At 40.1% G+C, this 26,992-nt stretch overlaps 1 protein-coding gene and 1 pseudogene across 4 annotated transcripts in view; one reads left to right on the top strand and one right to left on the bottom strand.

Annotated features, from left to right (window-relative positions):
• The window catches only part of MTA3 (metastasis associated 1 family member 3), a 163,941-nt gene that overhangs the window by 5,790 nt on the left and 131,159 nt on the right, over positions 1-26,992 (bottom strand). For 2 of the 4 annotated variants that reach the window (XM_061168800.1, XM_061168802.1), the window contains 5 exons: positions 25,590-25,714; positions 22,318-22,469; positions 21,231-21,453; positions 13,706-13,792; positions 10,609-10,755 (listed from right to left, as the gene is read on the bottom strand). In XM_061168800.1, coding sequence (XP_061024783.1) covers positions 10,609-10,755; positions 13,706-13,792; positions 21,231-21,453; positions 22,318-22,469; positions 25,590-25,714 — 734 coding nt within the window. Of the gene's footprint in view, positions 1-10,608; positions 10,756-13,705; positions 13,793-21,118; positions 21,454-22,317; positions 22,470-25,589; positions 25,715-26,992 lie in introns of those variants that run through there. The other 2 variants (XM_061168801.1, XM_061168803.1) reach the window with 2 other exon arrangements.
• On the top strand, positions 1,701-2,404 carry LOC133074692 (hepatic leukemia factor-like; annotated as a pseudogene).

The following is a 26,992-nucleotide window of genomic DNA, read 5'->3' as shown; positions in this document are numbered from 1 at the left end:
ATAAAACAGATAACTTGTAAGAACCTGCTGTATAGCACAGGGAACTTTACTCAATACTCTGTAATGGCCTACATGGGAAAAGAATCTAAAAAGAATGGATATATATATGTATAACAGATTTACTTTGCTGTACACCTGAAACTAACACAATATTGTAAATGAACTATAATCCAATAAAACTTTTTAAAAAAAATCTTATTGTTTTTCAAATTATATATGAGGAACAGCATAAAAGGGGAATTCTAGTAATTATGTATTTTCAGACTCAGTTCTAAAATAAAATGTAAACTTTGCTCTCATAAAAAAAAATGCATACATACATACATGTACGTTTGTGTATGTCTGTGTGTGTCTGTGTATGTGAAAAATACAAGGCTATTTTTAAACCTTTAAAAAAAAACACTAAAAACAGGAGAAAAAGAAAACTGGCGTGTTCATATTAATATCAGACAAAATAGATGAATTTAACAGAAATAAAAAGGATCATTTCATAGTGATAAAAAGGTCAAAAAGACATAAAAATTCTAACTACATACCCAATAACAGAATTTCAAAATTACATGAAGTAAAAATTGGCAGACTTAAACGGAGAAATTAGACAAATCTGGTTGGAATATAAAGTTGAGTAAAGTAGTACTCTCCAGAAAGTAGAGAAAAAAGACGCAAGGAAAGAAAACTGGAGAGAAACAAGAAGAAAATTAGAAGAGCAATGCAGGAGGTCCAACATTTTGCTCCTTGTTTCTGCTGACTGTCTGGTCCCAGATGCCTTAAATGTAATCAGCCCTATTTCCCCAGGACTCGCTCTTGGCCTTGCTCACTGACTGCCTCAGAGGGGCTCCTGTAGGCGCTCAGTGCCGCTACAATCAGACCATCACGGAAAGGGTCTTCTCAGATATCTTCTTAGGAAGCTCCATCTAATAACAAAGCTGCCTTCAAGCTTGCTCTTCAGTTTTACATTAATTATTTTTCATATTCATGTATATGTAAATAGTCGCTGATAAAAATAAATATTTGGTTGAGGGAGGAAAACGCATAAATTATAACTCAGATGTTTTCTGAGCTTAAAGAGTGCTCAGTCATCTGGAAGGGAAAACAGGAAACACTGAAGGAAAATAATGAGCAAGGTTGGGAAGCTTAAAATAAACCCAGTGGGAGTCTCCAGATCAACTAGGCTGTGACAAATCCTTCCATTTTCATTGTCCCTGGGGCTCTGCAGATTCGGAAGACTTCTGCTCACTTCTTCACTGGGATCTAAACAGACTGTGGGCGGCGGGGCCGCGGAGCGCGGGGGAGCAGCGGCCGCCGCCGGCGCAGGGAGGGGGTGGGGGAGGGGCGGGGTGGGAGGGCGCGATGCTGCCGGGCGGTGCGTCTGCGTCTTTTTTTTTCCCTTTTCTCAATTTTGAACATTTTACAAGACGAGGGGTTCGAGGCAAGTGAGAGCATCCTGCACGTCGTGGAGGAGCCCGCGGGCACTTGGCGCGCTCCCTGGGGACTGCACTGGGAACCCGAAAGTTTTTTGTTTTTCTATTTTTATGCAGATGTATTTATAAAGACATAGGTAATTTTTTTTCCTCCCTTGTCTCCACCGCCTTGAAAGCGAGAACTTTTGGCAAAGGACGGAGGAAGAAGCTCAGCAACATTCTGGGGGGGAGGTTGGGGTTGTTTTTTTTTTAAGAAAAAAAAAATTTGAGTGCATAGCGATGGAGAAAATGTCCCGACCGCTCCCACTGAATCCCACCTTTATCCTGCCTCCCTACGGCGTGCTCAGGTCCTTGCTGGAGAACCCGCTGAAGCTCCCCCTTCATCATGAAGACGCATTTAGTAAAGATAAGGACAAGGAAAAGAAGCTGGATGATGAGAGTAAGAGCCCGGCGGTCCCCCAGTCAGCATTCTTGGGACCCACCTTATGGTACAAAACCCTTCCCTATGACGGAGATACTTTCCAGGTGGAATACATGGACCTGGAGGAGTTTTTGTCGGAAAATGGCATTCCCCCCAGCCCGTCTCAGCATGACCACAGCCCTCACCCTCCCGGGCCGCAGCCGGCTTCCTCAGCTGTCCCCTCCGTCATGGACCTCAGCAGTCGGACCTCTGCACCCATTCACTCTGGCATCCCATCCCCAAACTGCATGCAGAGCCCCATCAGACCAGACCAGCTGTTGCCAGCCAACCGCAATACTCCGAGCCCCATTGACCCTGACACCATCCAGGTCCCGGTGGGCTATGAGCCAGACCGGCCGACCTTGCCCTCTCCAGCATCCCCGGGCAGGAAATGTTTGACCCTCGCAAACGCAAGTTCTCTGAGGAAGAACTGAAGCCACAGCCCGTGATTAAGAAAGCTCGCAAAGTCTTCATCCCAGATGATCTGAAGAGCACTGGACGAAAAAGTACCTGGCAGATTTAAGTCACTGCTGTCATCCAATACCTCAGATTACCTTCAGTGATGCAGAATCATAAAATGTCCAGGTTTTGGGACTTCCCTGGTGGCGCAATGATTAAGAATCCACCTGCAGGGACTTCCCTGGTGGCGCAGTGGTTAAGAATCTGTCAGCCAATGCAGGGGACACGGGTTCGAGCCCTGGTCCGGGAAGATCCCACATGCTGCAGAGCAACTAAGCCCGTGTGCCAGAACTACTGAACCTGTGCTCTGGAGCCCACGAGCCACAACTACTGAGGCCGTGTGCCACAACTACTGAAGCCCGTGCACCCTAGAGCCCATGCTCTGTAACAAGAGAAGCCACCACAATGAGAAGCCTGCGCACCGCAAAGAAGAGTACTAGCCCCTGCTCGCTGTGACTAGACAAAGCCTGAGCGTAGCAACGAAGACCCAACGCAGCCAAAAATAAAAAGAATCCGCCTGCTAATGCAGGGGACACAGGTTCAAGCCCTGGCCGGGGAAGATCCCACATGCCGCGGAGCAACTAAGCCCATGTGCCACAACTACTGAGCCTGCACTATAGAGCCTGCGAGCCACAACTACTGAAGCCTGCGCACCTAGAGCCCGTGCTCTGCAACGAGAGAAGCCACCGCAGTGAGAAGCCCCCTCACCGCACAGAAGAGTAGCCCCCGCTCGCCGCAACTAGAGAAAGCCCACGCGCAGCAACAAAGACACAACGCAGCCGAAAATAAATAAATAAATTTATTTTAAAAATAAAATAAAATAAATAAAAAATAGAGAGACTGTGTAGGGAGATGCCTAAATCAATTGGTTTCTGGAGTTGGTCTTTACTTCCCTGGGGCATCAAGATCTAATACTGATGTCCCAATGGCTTTCTCAGACATTTGTGCCTGCTCTTTGGATGAATGAGTCAAACCTCTGCTGAGGAAGAATTGTTTCTCAGGGACCCAATTCCCTCCCTCTGATGTCTTCTTCCCTTTCCTTTCCCAAGCATCTACCCTTCCTGCCAAAATTGGGACCCAGCTATCAAGTCAGAAGTTCACTTTCTTTCTCAGAGGTTCACCCTCTACGTCACTGAGAATGGGAATACACAGGGATAGGTTGGTTAAAAAGGTTTCCTGTAATGACCCTTGCAGGTAAACAGAGACACTTATTGAGGAGGCCAGAGCTGGCTCTCACAGTTGACGGCCCTTGCGTAACTACCACGGACTTCAGTCACTCCATATTGCTGAGAGGGTCTCAAACCTAGACCTCTTACAGGCTCACACACTAGCATTTTCCTCAGGGGGCAGGACAAGAGTATTCTCTGGAAGAAACTGTTGATATTTATTAGTAAACCCAGCAATGGTCCCAGGGGTGGCCAATTTGGCATCCTTCCAGAATGTGTCAAAACACCAAGGTGGGGGCTTCCCTGGTGGCACAGTGGTTGGGAGTCCGCCTGCCAATGGAGGGGACGCGGGTTCGAGCCCTGGTCCGGGAGGATCCCACATGCTGCGGAGCGGCTGGGCCCGTGCGCCACAACTGCTGAGTCTGCGCTCTGGAGCCCATGGGCCACAACTGCTGAGGCCCGCGTGCCTGGAGCCCGTGCTCTGCAACGGGTGAAGCCACCACAATGAGAAGCCCATGCACTGCAGCGGAGAGTGGCCCCCGCTCGCCGCAACTAGAGAGAGCCGCGTGCAGCAGCAAAGACCCAACGCAGCCAAAAATAAATAAATTAAATAAGTAAATTTAAAATAAATTAATTAATATATCTTTAAAAAAAAAAAAAACAAAAAACACCAAGGTGTTGATTATTCACGCCTAAGGTACTTGGGCCTGTCTTCCTCTACAACCCTTGCTCCTATGGCTTCACAGTGTGAGAGAACATCCGCTGCCCTCAGAAAATGCTTCAGCAGTCCTTAAACTCTCCAGATATATTAGATAAGCTTCTATAATTGCTTCACATTCAATAAACTCTGGGCCATAATGATCCATTATAAAAACTGAAAAAAACCTGAAAGTGGCTTCCCTGGTGGCGCAGTGGTTAAGCATCTGCCTGCCCATGCAGGGGACACGGGTTCGAGTCCTGGTCCGGGAAGCTCCCACATGCCGCGGAGCAACTAAGCCCGTGTGCCACAACTACTGAAGCCCACGTGCCTAGAGCCCGTGCTCTGCAACAAGAGAAGCACCACAACGAGAAGCCCACGCACCACAACGAAGAGGAGCCCCCGCTCGCCGCAACTAGAGAAAGCCTGCGTGCAGCAACGAAGACCCAACGCAGCCAAAAATTAAAAAAATAAGAATCAATAAATAAATTTATTAACAAAAATAAAACTCCAAGGTACTTTGATATATTTAATCAGGTTATAACATTATACCTTGGGACAGGAGACCAGAGGTGAGTCCAGGGGCACTCAATGTTCTTCCATAAAAAATGGTTTAGTCTTTTGAAATGACATAAAAATTTTGACAGAAGGCAGCCTGGGCCGAAGCATGCCTAGGAGCACCATCAGCTGCTCCTGGCAGTCTATTTTTATTGGGATTTGTGAAGACAGCAGATGCATTCCCAGAGCTCTCTCACTGGTACAATGGCCCTCACCACCGCCCATTTCCCAGGGTGGGAAACAAACAGTTGGAGCTGCTGAATCACTGATATCAGAAACAAGTCATCAAAAGGACAGTCTTCACACACCAGATCATAATATTACACTCAGAGGCATCCACATTAGATACCCTCTTCATGGTATAAAGACATTGAGAAATGATGTTACTCAATGCAGAGAACGAATAAGAAAAATAACGATCTGCAGTATACTCACATACCGCAGGGGAAATAAGCCAGAGGAGAGCAGATTGAAAAGAAGTTTATTGTACAATTCATCAACTTCCTCGCTCAGATGACCTGACTCTGTCCCACTGAAAACTCACCTCTCTTCTGAGCCTGTTCCTTTGGTTTTCCTGACACACTGAGTCCTGCTTCAGTAGTACCCTTGGGACAAAAGCCATGCCATCTCAGAGAAAGGTTAAGAGCACCTCCAGCTGATGCTCCCTTGGTCTGTATCACTACACAGCAGAAGCTATTCTCAAGGGTCCCCATTTGATAAAGATGGAGACATAGCAGGAAGTCCCCTTGTCCCTGTGCAGTGCAATGGAAGATCTGCTGATTGACCAAAACTCAAGCATCTTGACACCGGGTGGGGAGGGGATCCCAGGGCTTCTCCTCAGAGGGTCAGGAGAAGGTGAGAGATGCCTGTACAGCCCCTCTGCCCCTCTCATCTCTGGAGTCTTTTCTGACCCAGCCTTCACTCTGAAAAAGATTTCGCTGCCTCAGGATGATGGTGTTCCATCCCCTTTGCCATAGGGTCTCTAATCACAGGAACCTACAGGAAGCTGAATGAACCCTCTTTATAAACCTAATTTTGTCTTTAATACTCTTCTAAATAACTTAAGGGCAATTTTTCTTTATAGATACTGGCCCCTTTTATGTGCAAATATACATTGGAACATACCCATTTACCTTCAAGGAAATCCAAGAGTCATTTTTTTGAGAATCATACTTTTAGGTAAGAAATCAATATAATTATAAGGAAAGTATTGATATTTTATTTATATACAATTCACATATGACTACAAAAACTTTGGTTGATATTGTTAACAATTTTCAAAATAGAACATTAATAATAGTTCTTCATTAAAGGAGGGGATGGAATCTTAACACTTAATGAACACCTACTATGTGTCAGAGTCAATGCTGGGAATATCATATAATTTAATTAAAACACATCTCACCTTTAAGTGATTGTGGCTTTTCTCTATTTCTTTTTTCTCCCCTCTCTCTGACACTAATATAGCTCCTGTCCCCTAAGTTCCAGAAAAAGGAGGGGGTACGATATGGGCAGAGGAGCTTCACAGAGGCAGGAGATGGAGGTGACGGCTTTGATTAGACAATAATGGCTTACGCTTCGCAGTCTGGGCAAAGAAAAATACCCTCTACATTCCTCTCTATATTTGCAGACACAAACCCATCTCCAATACACAGAAAACAGAAACATCTCCCAGGTACATGCTGCACTCAACACACAGATCAGGGGTGCTTATTTACCCGGTGGAAACAACCTTAGACTTGGAGTTTATATCTCATCTCTGCTACCTGCTAGCAGTGTGACTTTGGGCAAATCCCTTCACCTCTTTGAGCTTCAGTTTTTTTCATCATTAAAATGCAGGTTATAACACCTACCTCATAAAGTGTTTGGAAGATCAAGTGGTATAAAGTAGGTGAAAAATTTTAATCATTATAACAACACCGTTAAGGCAAATGAAATCTGTACTTCACAGAAGAGGGGAAAAAAAAAAAAAAAACGTTAAGGAAACCAAGTGATTTACCCAAAGCCACACAGGAAATAATCAGAGAAGTCAGCAATTAATCCCTTCTGACTCTGAACAGTCAGATGTGCTTTTTTCCATGGCACAAATTCCATCTCCCCTGCTGCCCTCCCTTTTGGGCTCTCAGACATGGAAAGTAATGCCTCTTCTATCCCCACTGATCTCAGGGCGTTCTCTCTTCACAGCCACCTGGTGTTAGCCAAGTCAGCCAAATGTGGTAGATACTTGGTTTGCTGGCATTAGGAATGTCATCAAAGCATCTGTAAGTCAGAAAAGGAGACAGGATTTGGAAAGCACCACGATGGCATGTGGCACACCACTGGACCTACAGCCTGACAGGAAAGGCTGAAAGTAGGGGGACTGATACGGATCTGGGTAAGTCTACACTGACTCCAAAAAATGAGGCTTCTTATGTATGCAGGTTTTGTTTTTTACCCTTGGAATTTAAGCTCCATTAGGACAGTCACAGAGGTCTGTGTGTGGCTGGGTGCCACGGGTTAAGAGGACACAGAGTGCTGACTTCCAGCCCCCAGTCATACCAGGGCCTTTAAAGGACCAGGGCCAGGGCCAGGTGAAAGACAGTGACTTTCAGAAGATAAGAAGTAGCTGTCCATCCTTTTTTTTTTTTTTTTTTTAATGTCAGGTAAAATCCTTTCTACCAGCAGAAATCCAGAGACTCTTTCCCCATTATGAAGAACCTCCAACTGAGGGTGGAGGCTGAGCAAAGGGGGCAAGCTGCTAAGAAGGGGGGAGGAAGCCCTAAAGCTGAGAGACCTGGATATTTCAGTACAATCAGGCTTTGCTTCCAGTTAGATTAGTTCTGCCCACCAACATCCTGTTTGGTGTGCCCATCTGTCTGACATGCTGATAATTACAGCAGTGCTAATTGATTTTATTATTGGATCACACAGGGCAAGGCTCTTCCATGAATTTGTACCTATCAATTCCAGTGTATAATGGTATTAACTCTCCCATGAAAACTCACTATTAGCCTAACATTTTTTTCTAGTACTTTTGAGTTCACCTTGGAAACTCACGTCAGTCAGGATCTTATATCCTGAGGAAACAAGAAACAGATGCATTATCCCAAGGAAAAGGTCCACGGGGAATACAAAAATGGGGACATTTTCTAAAATATGTGTTTCTGTTCCACTGTTACCTCTCAGCTCCACGTCCATCCACTTAAACTCAGCTTTGTGATTCTGGGTGGGGTTGGGACTCCGTAAATCCATTTCAACTTTGCCATCCAGATCCCTGTTGCACCAGCAGGGGGTGCCAGAGGGCACCCACAAGGCTGGGGGACGGCAAGAGACTTGCTCCTTCCTGTTCCTGCCAGCATCACCCCAAGGGGCAGCAGCCGTGTGTTTCAGTTCCCAGCTTTACTTCACGCTCCCAGAACCAGCCTCATCACACTTTCTGAGTGATGCCAGCACCGACAGAGCGGCGCCCTTTCCTCAAGGGTCTGAGTTCCAGCTCCTTGGGCTTCTAGCTGTGATAACCCCAACTTGTCCCTTTTGCTCTCGCGGCTCTAGTGATGGTGGCTGTTTCCTGTCCCCCAGCCCATGCTCCCCATTTACCTATTCTGTCCTTCAATATCTGTCATATTGATTTCTGACATTACCAGAGCTGTTAAAATAACTTATGTAGTTTCTACTTTGCTGACTAATACAGCACGTTTGAGAGACTCAACTTCATTTACAACAGTGGTTAAAAGAGCAGACTCTGAAATCAGTCACACCTGGATGGGAACCCCCAACCCATTTACGCAGTACTTGGTAACTCTGGAAGATCTAATTCACCTCTCTGGGTCTCATTTTTCTTAATCACTTTCATTTATTCAACTAACATTTATTGAGCACCCCCCAAGTTCCAGGCACTGTGCCAGGCAGTAGAGATACCATGTTATGCAAAACAGTTAAGTCCCCTGACCTGGAACCTTCTGTCAACGGAATCAGATGAGATAATGCAGGTAAGGCACATGTCATCAGCCTTCCTCTCTGTACCATGACAGGGGAGCAAAGACAAATGGGTCTTGAAAAAAGTGTAACAGCTAGGTCTCTTCAGAAAATGAGACAAGTGTCTTTTCCTCAACAAGGCTGAAGGTCTCAGTCAACATAACACCAGGGATTCGTTGTGTGCCCCCTGTCCATTCCTCCTGTTCAGAGCAGAGAAGCAATGACCTCGCAACAGCATTCATTCAGAAGGAAATGGGACAAACAGCCCTAGAGAGGAAACACTACATAGTGGCATTTTTTAGAAATTCCAAAGAGACAGGTTCCTGTGATACAAGGAAAGAACAAAAGGAGCTGCAATGCAGGAGTAGGACTGGGGCTCAGAATGACCATGACCATCGGGTGTGAGTGGAGAAAGATAGTAGAAAGCTGCTGTTCCAACATCAGTCACAGCGAGAGTCTTTTCACCATAAAGAATATATAAATATCAAATAAACCAGAACTTACTTTCTGCAGTAGGACTATATACCTAGACAGTCCAGGGAGGTGATAAGATGGAAAAGAAAGATTCTTTATTCCATTTAAGCCTGAACCTAAAGGTCCCACGCTGTGGGCAAGGAAAAGCTGGAAAGAAATCCAGTCTCCACAGTTTGACACAATCCTTCCTTGGACTTCTTCTGACTAGACATCAGGCATATTGAGGCAAGGATGGCCGATGTTCTCATTAGCAAGGAAGTATTTCTGCAAGACTACTGTGTAGCTAAATTCTTGAAAGCACAGTGCCTGGAACATGGTGGGTGCTCAATAAACGTTAGTTAAATAAATGAAAGTGATTAAGAAAAATGAGACCTAGAGAGGTGAATTAAATCTACAACACATTGGTATCCTATAAATGCAAACTAAACTCTTCACCCTCAATTTTTTATTCATTTTGACACCACCATGACTATCAAAAGTCACACTGAAGGAAAATAACCATGGGAAATTATTACTAGAAGGTCTATTCCACATCCTTGCTCTAGGGCCTCATTACAAATAATTTACTGTCACTGAAGGAATTTAGAGTCCCACAAGGCATGAAAAGCCTGGAGACAGTTTTATTCATAAATAAATGCCAACATTTAAACAATCAAGACAGCTTCAAACTCCAGGAGTTGAAATCAATATTGAATATTGAAATTCAATATTGAATATTGAAATCAACAATATATACTGCCTGGATGATTTGTTACACTTGTGTTTATAGTCTGAATGGGAAGATAATTCAGTTCCACCTGAAGAGCCACTATATGGCCAAGCCCAAGAGAAGTACTTTGGATAAGAGGTGATATTTCTCAGTTTTTCCATTTCAAACAAATTATTATCTTTGTATTTAAGACATCACCCATGCAATTCTTTTCATGACTTGTAGTACTCTTGAGCAATTAAGAAAATTTATAAGGTGAAAGAAGTCAGGGACAAATGCCAAATTCAAAATGATCCACAGAACACCGAAGAACCCCCAGACAGCACTGCTGTCTCAGACATAAGGCGAAATAATCCCTTCTGCTCAAGAAAACATAAATGAGCAGTGAGTGTGCATCACAGCAAGAGCATTATTACCCAGAAGAGGCAACCTGCTAAATACAGACTTCATTTCCAAACAAGCCTCCTAACAGGAAATATGAACCAAAAGGTCCCTTCTGAGGAGATGGAGAAATGTCACTTGGCAACATGTCTTCCCTGTGGCCCATGGCAGCCTTCCCTCGTATCTCCCTTCCCACACAGTTCAATCAGGGCGTAGAAGAACCTGTTTGTTACACATTCCTGGATGTGGCAGACAACACTCCGGAGCAGGCAAGAGCAGAGAAGCCCTAGCCTATGGGATCAGCCCCCAGAATTCCTGGGCTTACATACCATCCAGGCCATTGTGATGACTGTAGTTTCTTTTCCCCAAAATGCTCAGAGACGTGTGATTCGGGGTGGTTAGCATCCGCTTGGTAGTTGGGGTTTGTAGGCTTGGTGTAGATCGAATTACATTAGGTTTCTTCGAAGGATGGATCTCTGACAGGGGGAAGAAAGGTTTCTCAACTCAGAACATGGTATTAAAAATCTGTGTGCACTTACATCGGCTAATAGGCACACATCTTATCCTTATTTCTTAATGAGCTAAGAGCCAGTTCCTTATGAACCAGCTTATTTTCCCAAGGACTTGCATAATGAATCAACTTCAAGTGCTGTTACCATGGCTTTATTTATCAAAAGGGAGCTGGTTCTGCCCCTGCTAGCTGAAGCTCTGAGCTTCATGTTGTGAGTACAAGAAAAAAAAAAAAAAGCCACTTCAGAAGGTCACTTAAACATGAGATTTATGAGGGGAATAAGGCGTCTGACTCTTCAAGGAATTAGAAATTCAAAGGCTACCTGGAGAGGTAGCCTCAAAGAAAACTACCCTTGTGCTCCATCAAACCAGGAACACAGATAGCATGTAGCACATCTGGTGTGTGAGAGCTTTCTGAAAAAACAGGATTCCTCCTCTGGCTCTGCAACTAGGATATAGGACCAGGGTCAATCACTCCCAGCCAAAAACAATTTGATATAGATGAAATCTGACACCAAACTCCAAATACTAGAGTTAAGAAGTAGCAGAAGATGGGACTTCGCTGGTGGTGCACTTCCACTGCTGGGCCGTGGGTTTGATCCCTGGTCAGGGAACTAAGGTCCCGCGTGGCATGGCCAAAAAAAAAAAAAAAAAAAAAAGGCAGCAGAAGAAAAACTTTGACGGAGGATATATCACAAAACTGTAATGTGCATGTGGTACATGTGTGTTTATGTGAAGTATGTTGTTGTCAGTAGATGGACAGAAATTGCAACACTGTAGAAACTGGATTTAAGGACCTCAGTCTATTACTAATACCAGGCAACCTCTTCTCTAAAGCTAAACCTGCTCACTGATTCTGAGTCACCACCCAACATGCCAATCATGCACAAGCCACCCTGTCTTCCCAGGTGAGAGCCAGGATATTAGCCTTATTTACTGAAATTTAGGAAGGGCTGTTAGGAGTATTGGTCTGGTCAAAATCCTACACTTGCTGAAATTTAGGAATGGATCAGGTACTAACCAAAATACAGTGCTGATTTTTTTTTCAACATGGTATTGAAGGTTTGCCAACCTCATATTTCATCACAACCTCCATACGCTATGCTCCATCAGGACCAGAAAACCTGCCTTCCCTGATCCGATTTTCAAGAGCCTTTGTTCATCTAGTTCTCTTGGCCTCATAAGGGGAAAAACATTCTTTTTCTATCTATTCAAATACTACCTATTTTTCAAGCTTGAGGTCAACTATTACTTTCTTCACATAAGTTGCCCTAACTCCCATCAGAAATAACTATCCCTTCCTCCAAGTGCCCAATGCTTATTACCTGTAATTCTTTTATAGGATCTAATCCTTTGCTCAATTGTTCTTACCTGTGTGCCTTCCCTGCTAGCTGAAGATTTTTGAGGGCAAGGTTGTATTCATCTTGGTGTTCCCCGAATCACTTAGTGAGGTGTCTTGTACATAGTAAATACTCAGAAATATGTTATATAGGGAAGTGGTTCAGTTAGTAAGGACAGCACTGCTTTGGGCTTATCTGGTAGAGACAGAAACCAATTTGCCCATAGCAGGAACACATAATTACCTATGGAAATGTTGACTAATATGCAATTATATTCTATTTTTTATGATCATAAACTTGCCCTTGCAAGGTAGGAGGGGCTTCTAGGATTAGGCCCTGCAAGGGAACACAGATAGCAAACTTCAAGGATTTGATCACCATGAGCTAGGTCGTGCCTGTGATAACCATGTGATATTTTGGGGGGCTATCAAAGCAACTCTTTAGGCCCTGAGGAATAAAACAGGAAATAAGGTGACAAAGTAACATCAAAGAAGGAGCTATGCACTTCTGACTCCTAGGATGCTCTGATGAGGACCAGATAATATAGCAACTTTAAGGCTACACTTTGATTTTTAAAAGACTGGATGTCTTCAGTCTGAACACTTCACAAATACAAATCTTTCTGACAGAGTAATAAGGTTCAATGCAACTCTGAGAACATACTTCACTTTTACTGAGAAGATGAAAAAGCAAGAATATTAGAAGCATAAAAACATGCCATTATAGCTTCTAGGTATAGTAGGAACCATTTTAGAAGTCATTATTTTGTAAATTATTTATCTTAAAACTTTCCAAAAAAAAAAGGTTATTGCCTAGTAATTTTATACTATTCTTAATTATGATATTTCAAAATGTAAATGGAACCATCATCTTTGGCGACTTCCAAGTTAAATAACATGATAAAAACCAGAAAGCAATACTAATGCTTTCCTTTCAAGTAACCTTAATTGGCACATTAAAACTATAAATATTGTTTAAAGGTGGGTTAAAAGCCAGTTTTATCTGTTTTTTAAAAAAAAAAAAAGTAAATAAACCAATCTTTCTCTATCTAAGGGAAGGCGTGAGGTGGGTCTGAAATAGTGGAAGGATCTAAATAAAAATATTAAGAATATTCATCCTTTATAATAACCTAGAATGGTGACAGATGGTAATTAGAATTATCACGGTGATCATCCTGTAATGTGTATAAATGGCACATCACTATGTAGTGATCCTGAAACTAATATAACATTGTAAGTCAATTATACGTCAGTTAAAAAAAAATATTCATCCTCTAATAATTTAGTGATTCTTATTTTCCTTTTTGCTTAATCTGTATTTATATCCATAAATATACATTACATTTTTATTCAATGATATTTTTGGAAAAAGTAAACTTATCTATAACTCTGTATGTTTTGTGTGTGTTTTGGTAATAAAAATAAGTTTCTGAAATAAAATAAATTGACTATACATATGAAGGTATCCAATTGCAGCTACTTGAAAGGCTTGCATTTAATTTAGGTATGTCAATTTTGAATAGCCAATTATAAGATACAGAAATTGTTGAGTTTTTCTTCTATTAGGAAATACCCACCTAAATACCCAATGATACATGCCAAAGGTTTCCTAGTGCTTTTGCTTTTCAGTGGACTTCCAGACAGGTCCGCATGTCTGTCTGCATCTGAGGAGAGAGAGAAACACGGAGACAACCAATGAGGCTGATTTCTCTGCCTATGCTACATACACCGCAGAAATAAAATGTGCAAGTGGAAAACAGTGCAAAAAATCCGCCAGATTCCTCCATAATTTCCTTTGGGGCTTAAGAAAACCGTTTTTAGTTCTGGTTCAAATTACTGAATGGGATTTTACCTGGAGAATACTCACTTTAAAGTCCCTTATGAATGTAGCTAACACACATCTTACACCCACATGCTTTCTTTCTGTGTGTGATCATCTGTAAAATAGCCATGGCATTTCTACATTATAGTAGAAAAACTTCCATAAAGTATGAGGTGTTATCAGTCCTAATGGAAGATAAATCTGGCATGGAAGACAAAAATGACAGCTGACAAAGGCAACACACTTGACCATCCCTGACCTAGATGAGAGTGGGTCTCTATGGAGGAGTCTTCATCTATCGCGATTAAATTCAATTCCATTAGATTAGAGCTTCCCAAAAGTAAAAATGGGTCATTTGGTTTTATCACTAGTTTTCTATCCTTCATATCCTACTATGATGTCATTAGTGCTGAGATTTAAAAGGTTACCTGTATGCAGACAGGTATTTCATCCAATAGTCAGAACAGTAAAATACTGTGATGGATATTAGTTCATAGAGGTCACATCACATTCCTCATACCCTACCATAAAACAGTTCAGACAGAGAAAAATAAAGCACACAACACAAACACTCTGCGTTTTAATTAGCTGTCATTATATGGAAGAGTAGATGTGAAACATGGCTGCCTCTCATACCAAAGAGTTAAGCTGTAGAGTCTGAAGCAACAAAAACAATGTGTATTGAAATGTGTTTTAAATTTGCAGATATTGTCATAAAGCTTAACAGAGTAGCTTTAGCAGATATGATTCTGCTATGTTTATGCCTTTTCCCACCTTCACATTTTTGACAAAAATGTCCTACAGATTTTCTGTGCCTGAGACCACATTTCTAGGCCTACATACAGGAAATTTTCTTTGACATCCACAGGGATTCTCTGCACTATTAATGTTAAAATGTATAATTCAATCTGGAACTACAAATGATTTAAAATTAAAAATTAACTTTTTCATTAGCTCTAGCCCTCTCAACAAGAAAACTCTTTTCCAATAACTATTAAACAGGAAAAGGTGGGAAAGCAGCATTTAAAAATATTGAAATAGACAAAGCACAAACTGCAGACAGCCTGGAATCTGAATATATATCCCAAGCACTGGCTAATTACTATGCAACCACTGACAACTATAAATGGTCCAGTTTCTTTTCCTCCTATTCAGCTGATTTCCTTTGAGCAAAACAAATTACTAAGCTATGAAGCTTTTCACCTGTTGTTGAATAATAGTGAAGATACAGTCAGAAATATAATAAGCATATTTTGGAGGAGCAATCTAAACAAACATTAAAAAGTAGCCCAAACCCTGCAAGGATCAGACACCTGTCAAATCACTGTGTGCTAACAGTAATAATTCCTTCCTCATATTACTAATTCACCTAAAATTCAAGTTCTACTTAGGAAGAGGACAAGAGAAGAAATTTCTTTTCTATTAATAAAATAAAGCTTGAGTGACTCATCTTAGTATTTGCTCAATGTTTTGGACAAAAACCATTACTGTATTACTAGTAATAAGATTAACTTTGCTCTTTATTCCAGTCTATAAGGCCCAAAGGAAAACTGCCAATGTGACTTCAAGTGATGAACTCCCACATGACTGTTACCTTGACAATAATCAACAAACCCATCAAAGGAGTCACCAACACAATACCCATAGACATTTCACTTTATATTAATCTGCTTTTAATTTCTCACTAAATTAGTAGGATTAATTATATAATGTTCCAAGTGAGAATTTACAGAGCACTTGAGTGGGAGATCAAAGCTTTTTAGAAGCATCCGTACTTCATCAATCTTCATTATATTTTCTAGGAAGTAGTTGGTGGCAAGAACTATCAGTCTCAACTGTGAATAAATTAGGATGAAAGGTGGGTGCTAAGACTACTGCATGACTGTTTACAATAAAAATTGCATCCATTCAGTGATTATACCAAATATAAATAGAAAAAAATAGTTTCTGTCCGGAGGAAATGATAATAAACATAGATGATCAGGTCCACATTTGAGTTGGTTAAAAAGAATCCTGGTCTGTACTCAAGACCAGGCCAGTGGTACCTTGCTCTCAAATTATTCACCTAACTATATTTAAAGAGATAATTAATTAGTACCCATTAAAAGCACACAGGTAAATAAAGCAACCTGAGAAATGCCCGAAGAAACCAGAAGGAATCAATATCTGGCCAGAGGGAGAGCATTTTCACCTCACTCAAATGGCTTGACTGAGCACGAGGCATATTTCCCTGGCCTCCTAGAGGATGAGCTATATCTCCCTGAGGTAAACCTGGAAAAAGTTACCTTTTTTTTACAACTCGTGGCTATCTTTCTAAAATGTTTTGGAAATATTAGAGGGGAAAATAAAACAGAAAACTTGCAAAAAGTACATACTGAATTAAAATTCATAAAAATACCTCACATGGGCCTTCAAAATTGCTATCAAAGTAAAACCATCCATAGACTTTTCTTATAGGAATTATAAAGGCATTTCTAAACAAGATGTAAGACGCATGTGCCATTAAAAAAATTTTTTTAAAAAGATAAATTCAACTACTTTAAAAAATCTGCTTGGCAAATACATCATCAACAAAATCAAAGACAAAAATGGGGGAAATATTTGCATTACAGATCAAGAGCTAACTTCCTTAAAATATAAAAAGTTCCCACAAGTCAGTAAGACTTTTAATAGAAAACAGGCCAGGGGCAAAAACAGTTGACAAAAAAGGAAATACAAATGGTTGTCAAATATATGCAAAATTTTCTACCTCATTCAAAATGAGAAATGCAAGCTAATATAACTTACATGTCACCTGTCAACTAGTTAAGGGTTTCAGAGATGGATAACACTGCTGGCAAGGTTCTAGAGAAACAGGCACTCTCTAGACACTGTGGTGGGAGTGTAAATCATAGTTTTTCTGAGGGCAACTGGGCAGTACCTATCAAAATTCAGAATGGAAGTTGCTTGACACAGATGTTTTACTTTTAGGGATTTAACCTGTAAGCTACATGCACATTTCATACATCAGTCTTAAATGATACCTGTATATTTGTTGCAACATTACTTGTAATAGAAAGGGATTGGAAACAACCTAATTTTTTTTTAAATAGGAGAAGTACTGGCTCAAGTACAAAATAGACTATTATGCAGCTGATAAAAAATGGAGGTGGGACTTCCCTGGCAGTCCAGTGGTTAAGACTCCGCACTTCCAATGCAGGGAGCACAGGTTCAATCCCTGGTCGGGGAACTAAGATCCTGCACGCCACGTGGCCAAAAATAAATACATATACTTTAAAAAAAAAGAAAGAAAATCACCTCCACACACACACAAAAAGAGGATGTATCTCTCAATGTACTGGTATGGAATGGCCTCCAAGATACGTTAAGTAAAAAAGGCAAGGTGCAGAACTATGTAGGCATTAACGTCTGTACAAAAACAAAAAATACACCTACTTAGTTTCTTAGAGATACACAGGATGTCTCTGGATACTTTAGACACTGATGACAATGGTTACCTCTGAAAGAGGTAGGAATGGGAATGGCGTTAAGATCTGTAACCACTTTTGTACCTTTAAAAACATTTTAAGTATCCATTCAAAGACAAATTTTTATTAAAATAATAAACTACCAAAATAAACAAGCCAAAACTGTTCTCCTAATGTTAGAACTTAAAATTTCACAAAACTTTATACAATTATTGACAGTAACTTTCACTGAGAAACCTCTAGAAAACTCATAAAATATATAACAAGTTTCCTCTGAATATGGGCCCTTGGGATAATACTTCTGAAGTCGGTTTAGCATCTTCAAAGAGAAAAAAAGGGCTCCAGGTATCCCTTGAAAACATTCATACTGGGGAATGGTGCTGTCATTCAAGTCTCGTGTGTTATCAACTCAGAAACTACTTAATTATCCATGCAAGCTACAGAGGGGGCAGGTAAGTCATTTGGATCCATTTCTCTGGGGACTTTTGCTTCATCTCTGAAATGCTGCTAATATACTACTTCTACTTAACCTCAGTCTCTGGATCTTGAGTCTCAAATAGAAGCCCTGTGCTCATCAGGTGTTGGGTGATTTTACAGATCTTTGACAAGTCAGTCATCCAGTAACTCAGTGGTAAAGTCTCATGATAGTAACAAAGGAGGAAAACCATCATCATTATATTATGGCTGTTTTTAATGAGGGGAGGGGTGTCAAGGGGAAGCAGGGGGAGGCTGTCTGAAACCTGATGCTGTTACAACCATGCAACTGGTCTGCAAATCTTGTCAAGGACATCGTACTTTTCTTTATGCAACGTTTTGGGTTTTGGTCTAGCAATCCATTTTTATTAAGCACTATCTACATGGTAGAACTGGCTCAGGCACTGTACTGTTAGCAATTTTTAGCATGGACTTACATATTTACATATAAAGGCATATCATTCAAATAAATAGGTATTTGGGATTTGGTTTTAACAGTCATTTTTTACATCTATATCTATAAAACACATGTTGGTCATAGTGTATAGTTATTTCAAGTTTTAAAAAATTTTTTAATAGGAAATATATTCCCATGACTTTTTAATAGGAAATATATTCCTATGACTCAAAATTGAAAAAGTTTAGAAGGATGAATAGTGGTAAGTCTCCTTCCCACCCTTTTCCCTCAGCCTCCCAGTTTCCCTTCCCAAAGATATTACTTCTTACATTTTCCTGCGATACTTTATGGATATGCAAACAAAGATTCCCCTGCGTACTATACTGTATTCCTTTAACACCAGTTTCTTAATGAAAATAAAGGCCAGAGAGCACTGCTGTAACAAATTAAAAAAAAAAAACTTCCTCTAAACAAGGATTAACTTGTAAGTCGAGATCTGAAAGTTATGACTATGCTCTCCCCCATGTAACTGAGAATTTATCTCCTCAGCTCCCCACTTCTTCACTCTTCTGTAGTCTGACACCCCATCAACTCTGGCTGTGATACTGGCTGTGGTGTTGCTGCCAAGGCCAGGAGCCATGGAAGGGGTCAACTTCTACACTTCTTATAAGAGGAAGAGTCTCAAGTTCACAGGCAAAACTAGTTTCCTTTTCCAATATTATAAAGAATTATTCTAAATGCATTAATTGGAGCTCTTGATCCATCAATATCTTTAGAATTACAAACTTTCACCTGATCTGAAAGTCATTCATCATCACGGTGATTCTTAACTTTTTGGGGGAGGGACAGGGTCACCACTGCCTTTGAGAAACCAAGGAAAGCTTACCAAAAAAAACCAAAACAAAACAAACAAAAAAACAAATACAGCTTTAACCTCCCCCTGGACCATAAACATGGTTGCATACAGACATCGGGTTATTAACACCTAATCTTGCTAACAAGCCAAGATCAAGGAATCTGCTAAAGAGGTTGTGACAAGGTACAAATATAAGAAGGGAGACGATAATGCAAGAAGCAATTAGATGCTAGGAAAAGAGTTCATTAGCTGCTTGCTGGGTGGGGGGACTGGGACTGAGTAGGTGGCTGCTGAAACTTTATAGTTTTAAATTTCAAGGTAAAATTATTCTGAGAATCTGATTCTATGTGTAACTTGACCAATGAAGCTAAATACAAAATAAAATATGCTCCTTGACTCTCATCACAACAAAGGAGTCTGTTCTTTTATTATCATTATTATAGCTATATGTTTGTAGAAATAAAATACAGGTAATTTAATCTCGACCCTTTTTTAGTAGCATGGCCTTTTAACTGAGAAAAATTAAAATAAGGTGACACAAAAACATACTTCATTGAAGAATCATCAAAATAAAGACAATTTGCAAATTAACTGAGAAATTAACAGAAGCTTAATGAGAAACAGAAGCTTCCTCAGAAGCCAATTTAGTTGGTGATAGTTTCTTTTCCATTCATAGCAACAAAGATGATCCTGGAGCCTGGCCAATTTTAACGGAAGAATTTCATTCACTTTCTTTCTCATTTCTCATGTTTTTTATTTTTTATATTTAAGAAATTATATATAAACGTATATGTTTTAAATCAGCTAAGCCGTTTATTCATGGATATAAATTTTCTAGTTCCTTAAAATGGTAAGAAAGTGATAACATAAATCCATGAACTCAGAAATGCTAGCACAAAACCTCAATATACATGCCTAAGTTCTCACATATACATGAGTTTCATGTAGCTAAGTTTCCCCTCCATGGGACGCAGAGATTACTTCCAATTTCTACTCACTTTACAAAGCACTTTTCTTCTTCTTATAAAGCTTTTACCTGTAAGTTTTAAAGCCCTTCAACTGTTCTCTTGAAAACTATCTTTAGGAACAAAAAACACTTTTCAATCATCACTCCTTTTACAGATACCCTCTTTAAATCAAAATGGAACATCTCATAATAAGAAATTTCTTATCTCACAGATAGAGTTATCTACTAAATGTCTTTAAGATTTCCTACCTGTTAAGCCAGACAGCTAGTTTTCTCATCCCACAGGGAAAAAAAGTTGCATGGCTCTAACATGCTAAACAGGAAATGTAACTAAAAGTAGCAAGACTAGAATCAGAGTTCACACACAAATTATGGACACATTTAGGGGTACATGGTAATAACAGAACAACCTGCAATTCATCGGTACATATGACCTTTGTTCTAACAACAACAAAAAAACATAAGCAAGACTGAATGTGTTGATAATGAGTAATAAAGTCATGTAAATGTTATGTAGTAATGTATATGATTATGAAATGGAAACCAAATTGGACAAATAGAAAGAATGCTCAACCACAAATTCAGACACTAGCTTGCAAACATTAAATGTGTTTTTCAGAAAATTCACCCAAAAAACTTTAAAATTCATTTATAATTTGCTAAATCTTCTAATTTGTTATGAAACACTGTGAATTTCCAGAATATTGTATGATAATTGTAAAAGGTTTGTGGGAAATTGAGAAGTTTACAAAGACATACAATTTCTCATTAGTGTAAATTGGCAAATTTTATTCTACCTTATAGGTAAAAATCCCTCTTCGATAAGGGCTTTCAGGTAATTCCATCACAAAACCCCACTGGATAGGATCACCTCCCACCGATCTTTTGCTGAGCACTACTTTCTCATAAAGACTGCAGAAGTTTCAATGTTTTCAGGTTGGCATTATACAAATGGCAGCAGACAAAACAATGTTAAAAAAAAATAAACCAAATAAAAGGCTGTACACAAGAACTTATGTTTATTGCAAACAAAAACAAAAACAAAAAGAGAGAGAGAGGGAAAGAGAGGAAATGGTCAGAAGCACAACATATAAGGTTAAGAATTTAAAAGCATCTTACATTCTGCCCTAATGGCAGCATAATTAATAGGAACAAACGGCCGTCTTGCTGCCTGCCGCAGCCGGAGGGTATTTTTGCAGACCTGACGAGCAAATTTTGTGAAATATGTAGTGTGAAGGAAGAAAGCTTGACGGGTCTTCACTGCAGACTTTGGGCTCCCAGTGTTTCGGACCGGCATGCCCTGCATGGCCTGGCGAGACATGTGACTTCGAACTCGAGGGTCCTATAAAATCAGACACCAACAAACATGTAAAGAACAGAACTTGTCAAAATACAATACTCCTTGCATCCTGTTCAAAGAAAAGTGCAGTTTTTAAGTCCTTCACTGAAGAATCGATAACTTATTACAGGGGAGAGAATTTAAAAGTATGTACTTTGGAGCAGGAGGTGGGGAGTAGAGAAGAAAACTGGGTGGAAGTAAGGGTGTCTGTGATCCTATATTTTTCTCCTCCTAAACTGACCTTAACAATCAAAAATCACATTCACAACAGTAAAAAATTGCCAGGGGAGAGACTATTTTTTTAAAAAAATTATTGAAGGGGGTCCTTAAATCTTGTTAGCTCCCAAAAAGAACAACCTCCCTCTGGTAGACGTAGGTGCTTGATATCTGCCATCTATGAGAATTTTACCAAAATCATATTTTAACTGTTGTTCACCTCAAGATTGAGTCCATGCCTTCTTGTCTCTCCTATGATAGCCCAGGGACAGAAAGAATGCTCAGTTTGTACTTATTACCTTATGCAATAAAACACATTTTCAACAGTACTGAAAGGTTGCAAACTGTTTCCAAAAAAGCCATTAAAACCAGTATTTAATTTGTAAGCTCTCTACTCATGCTAACACCTCCCACACACATTATTCTTCTTCTGAGTAATCTCTCAAGACCGATATTTTGAATACCTGAAAAAATTGGATTTGTCCCTGCCCCTCTCTCCATACCCACCCTCAACGTTTCAGTACTACGTTTAGCTATTATAGTTTTGTTTGTTTTTAACTTATCCTATACTGTACTTCTGTTTCCAAGGAATGATCCAGGCGCTGAAAAACACTACATTTCTCAACACTAAAAAGACTATTGCTTGTGTACCTCTGTAGCTGGGCTGGGAGGTAACTTCTCCTCTTCCGACTGGGTAGGCATTTTCAGGCCTCCGTATTTTTTCCAATAGAGCCAACAAGTTGCACATAACCTACACTGCATATTAGGTGGGCCCCAAGAATACCACTGATGAGACTGTGTAGCTAAAGACGGAGGAAAAATAAGAAAAAACAAAGAATGCGACATAACTTGTAATATCAATACACATATGGTCAAATATTTCAAAAATATTCCAAAGCCATCTTTAGTTTACAATGTTATTTTTCTTCTTCCAGTTTACCCGACAAACAGGAAAGTCTAATACATGTATGTATTTTTCAAGTGAGAATTCATTAAACCATTTATTTCTACAGATATCAAGTGCCTTTGGCCCTTACTAAGAGGGGCCATTAGGTGAAGTGCCCTATATTATACATTGTGCTGCTGAAGGAGTTTTTGTTGGTTCATTAAAAACATTTTGTACAGTATTAAATATTAAAAATATTGTGTACATTTCTGGAAATAAGTTATAAGAAAGGTATTATTAAACTAAATCCAGGTTTTCAAACCTGTGGTTCAGAAACTACCTCAGGTTTTAAAGTGCTTAGAGGGACCCCTCAGATAAAGGTAGAAGTCTGACAGAAACAGGTATCTGTTTTCCATTCCTTTATTTTAATCAATAGATAAAATAATTATTTTACTTTTTCTCTCTTTAAAAACAGAATCCTTTTCCAGACTGTAAGTCCCCGTCAAGTGAGCATGTGTAGCCAAGATCACGGCATGCTTAAGACCTGATAGCTCGATTGATTCATTCCTGAGCTAAACACTGCAAACCTGTGCTATTTTGCTCTGAAGTTTAAAATACTGCCATATAACATTTAAAAGTTTTCCCACAATGGATCTGAAGTTTAAGACAGAAAACACTGATGATGGACACTAAGTTAATAAGGTACATAAAATTATGATTCTGTAAGTTTGCCTAGGAATATCCTTCCCTTGATCTGTAAGTTACCTTTATCAGGTCAAAACGTTCAAACAGCACATCAGGGTGTCAACTAACACTTCATAAACCAATGTCAAAAAGAGAAGATATAGTGATCATTATAGTCAAACTATCTCTTAGTTTGTTGAAAATGATACTGTGAACTCATCATGTATTATTTTGGGAGGACTCCTTGCAAATAGCAGCCTAAAAACCTTTCCTCTTGTAATTTAAAAACAAATAGTAAAATAAGTTGATTTTTTTTAAAACACAAATTTTAAGAATTCTATATATTAGGCATGGGCCTATTTTGGATTCTGAATATAAAATTTCACTCATATTTAAATATACATTTTCACCCAAATTAATCATGACATGTCATTTTAGTATGTCAACAAATGCCTTTCTCTTTATACAATTAACTCAAATTCAATTAAAGTGACAAATAGAAAACACCAAATTCTATCTTTCTATAAAGATAAATCTTATATGTATATTATAGTAAGATACACTTTATAATAGATTATTTAATACATGGACCTAAAATACTATAAAATTAAAATTGCTTATTTGTCACACACACATAAAAATGGTGAAATAATTATTTAAAGGGATATGTGAGACTACATATAACATGAAAGGGGTTTGTAAGGCAAAAATAAGACACATTAAGCCACTACCACTTGTCTGCAGGATTCTTCTTATTTTCATTTAAATATAAATGAAGTTCAAAATCTAATTGCCAACTCAAAAACAGTTATGCAATCCATGTAAAATTCTGACCAAAAGAATCTAATTTTCAGGCTTCCGTGGTGGCACAGTGGTTAAGAATCTGCCTGCCAATGCAGGGGACACGGGTTCAAGCCCTGGTCCGGGAAGATCCCACATGCCGCGGAGCAACTAAGCCCCATGCGCCACAACTACTGAGCCGGCGCTCTAGACCCCGAGAGGCACAACTGCTGAGCCCGCATGCCACAACTACTGAAGCCCACGTGCCTAGAGCCCTTGCTCTGCTCCCATCCACCGCAGTAAGAAGCCTGCGCACTGCAACAAAGAGTAGCCCCCACTCGCTGCAACTAGAGAAAGCCCGCACACAGCAGTGAAGACCCAACGCAGCAATAAATAAATAAATATTTATTTATTTATTTAAAAAATCTAATTTTCCACAGAGTGTTTCCCTTTGTTCTCCCATAGTGCAGAAAATGGTTAGACATGTGCTATTTCTATGAAGATAGCAATCTCCCTGGCTCACACCTTCCTTGGTTGCAGGAAAGATAATTATATGATTTGGCTTTAAAAGCCTTTTCCAATGCTGTAGCCTGGTGTGGAGTATGGAGCAGAGTCAAAAACGCCCCTCATCCCTATGTCCTTAGGGCAGCAGGCTACCCGCCCCCTGCCCACAAGAGCTGCTGAGAGACAAAAACTGGGCACCAAGTAGACTTTTAATAAATATGAGTGTCCTTCCCTCTTCCACCCCAGGCCACTTTGATTGGAAGGAAACATAGATGACCGTGTCACCAATGTCCCATTTAAGAGATTATATTGTCGTTTTGAGGTTTTAAATAAATATAAAAAATGTATCTGGGACTTCCCTGGTGGTCCAGTGGTTAAGACTCAGCATTTCCACTGCAGGGGGCATGGGTTCAATCCCTGTTTGGGGAACCCCACATGCCTCGAGGCGCAGCCAAAAAAAAAGTTGTCGACTACCTAGCAGTTCATCTCACCAACCTAATTTAACATCCAGGGCAAATATAATACTGCCGGCACTGGGTAGTTTTTTTACATGGATAAATACTGATAAATAGACTGGGGCCCTGAGGCCAAAAGTATCATAAAACAGCATCTCCCAAGCCAGTGCTCTAAGGGAACCTCATCTGAGGATTATAAATAGCAGTTTATCCACACGCAGGTCTTTCCTACAGAATTATTTGGAGCCTTTAATTTGTCAAAACATACTGAGAAACACCAAAAGGGGGTTTGGTATATTTCGTGGGACCATGGTTTGCACAAAGCTAGTAACAGCTCTGAATACAGCTTAGCACACACTGCTCAACAAACCCAGGACACCACAGAAGCAAATCAAAGGAAACCCAATACCTAAACTCAGTGTCCAGGTGGAAGGTAAGGATGGGCATCTGTTCACTCTGAGGCTACGTTATTCTGCCCTCTGCGCAGTGCTGACCTCTCGCACCTCCTGCCCGGCAGTGCCAGAACAATTCCCTGCCCTTCACCCACAATTCCCTGCCCTTCACCCACAACAGGCATCAAAGGAGCGGGGGAAGCCCTACTGGAGAAAACTTACCATAGCAGCTCTCACAGGCTCGCCCTAGGAGAGGGTTCTGCGGCTGGAATGCGGTTCCCACGGCTCCATTCACAGCACCAGGTTTGCCATTGCTGGTGGATATTTGGTTGGGATTTGGTTTGCTGCTTTCAATGAAATATAAAGTGAAGTGATAAAAATGACTTGCATAACAAGGTAAAAGGCTCTACATTTCATTATTGATTTATCTTAACTACACGTAAATAAACATTTGAACGTTTGGTAAGAAGAAATAAACTGGTAAAAGTAAGGTGTTAAAATGAACCCAAACCATTTATCTTTACAAACCAACGTTATGTAAAAACCAATCTCTTAAGCCTGACACTCACAAAATAAATACACCGTATCTCTTCTCCACCCAAATACAATTTCCTTAGGACACCCTCTGATAAATTTGAAAGATACAACTTATTAAACTTTATCACCTATCATAAATTCTCCTGAGAATATAATTTTTGGATTAAATAATTAAGCCAAGGGTAGTGTGTTGTGTTTAGAGAAAACCACTGTCCCATTCCTGCTGCTGGTGTGACAGCTGCTGACTCCACACATTGGTTCTCAAGGGAACTACACGAAAGCCACATGCCCAACAGAGACACTGTGGATATCAGCAAGGCATATCTCGAGAGGTAAAAGTTAGCATTTCAGGAGATTGTGACCACTCGTAATTTCTATTATGTTTGAATTTTTATGACGAAGATTAAGTAGCACTTGAAATTAGAAAAACCAATAAATGTATTTGAGGCATTTCTTTTTAAGAGGAAAAAGTTATATCTATCAGATTTCCAGAGGCCATAATTCCTCACAAACATGTAACCCAGATTGTCTTGGTATTTACTGAGCAAACATGGCTCACTTTTTCCCATCTGGGGTAGCCTAACTCCCCTGCTTATCAGCCATGCCTAAGAATACTGTACAGGTGTACATAGTATGTCCTCAATACACTCGTAATTCATTTAACATATATTTATTCAGTGCCCAGTAAACAAAAGTGCCGACATCAAGTAGCTTGCATTCTAGAGGAGTTTTCATGTCTATTTGTTGGGCAAAAAATAAGCAAAGTAAATTAGCAAATTATTTGTTAGTAATGAATGCTGAATGACTAAATGCAGACCATACTCTATCTTCCTGTGGCTTGTGAAGTAATGAGAGTTCACAACTATTAAGACACCTGGAGTTTCAGCACAGAGTAGGCTCATGAGTTTCCTTTTTGCTGTTTCTCATTCCCACACTTACATTTACCAGTGAAAGCCTAATATGTAAACTTGGCCTGACGACAAATTAAGATTTCTTTCTGGGCTTCCCTGGTGGTGCAGTGGTTAAGAATCCACCTGCCAATGCAGGGGACATGGGTTTGATCCCTGGTGCGGGAAGATTCCACATGC

Source organism: Eubalaena glacialis, chromosome 14 (genome assembly GCF_028564815.1).
Source record: "Eubalaena glacialis isolate mEubGla1 chromosome 14, mEubGla1.1.hap2.+ XY, whole genome shotgun sequence".
NCBI classification, from domain to species: Eukaryota; Metazoa; Chordata; class Mammalia; order Artiodactyla; family Balaenidae; genus Eubalaena; species Eubalaena glacialis.
This window is presented reverse-complemented; position numbering and strand designations above follow the sequence as displayed.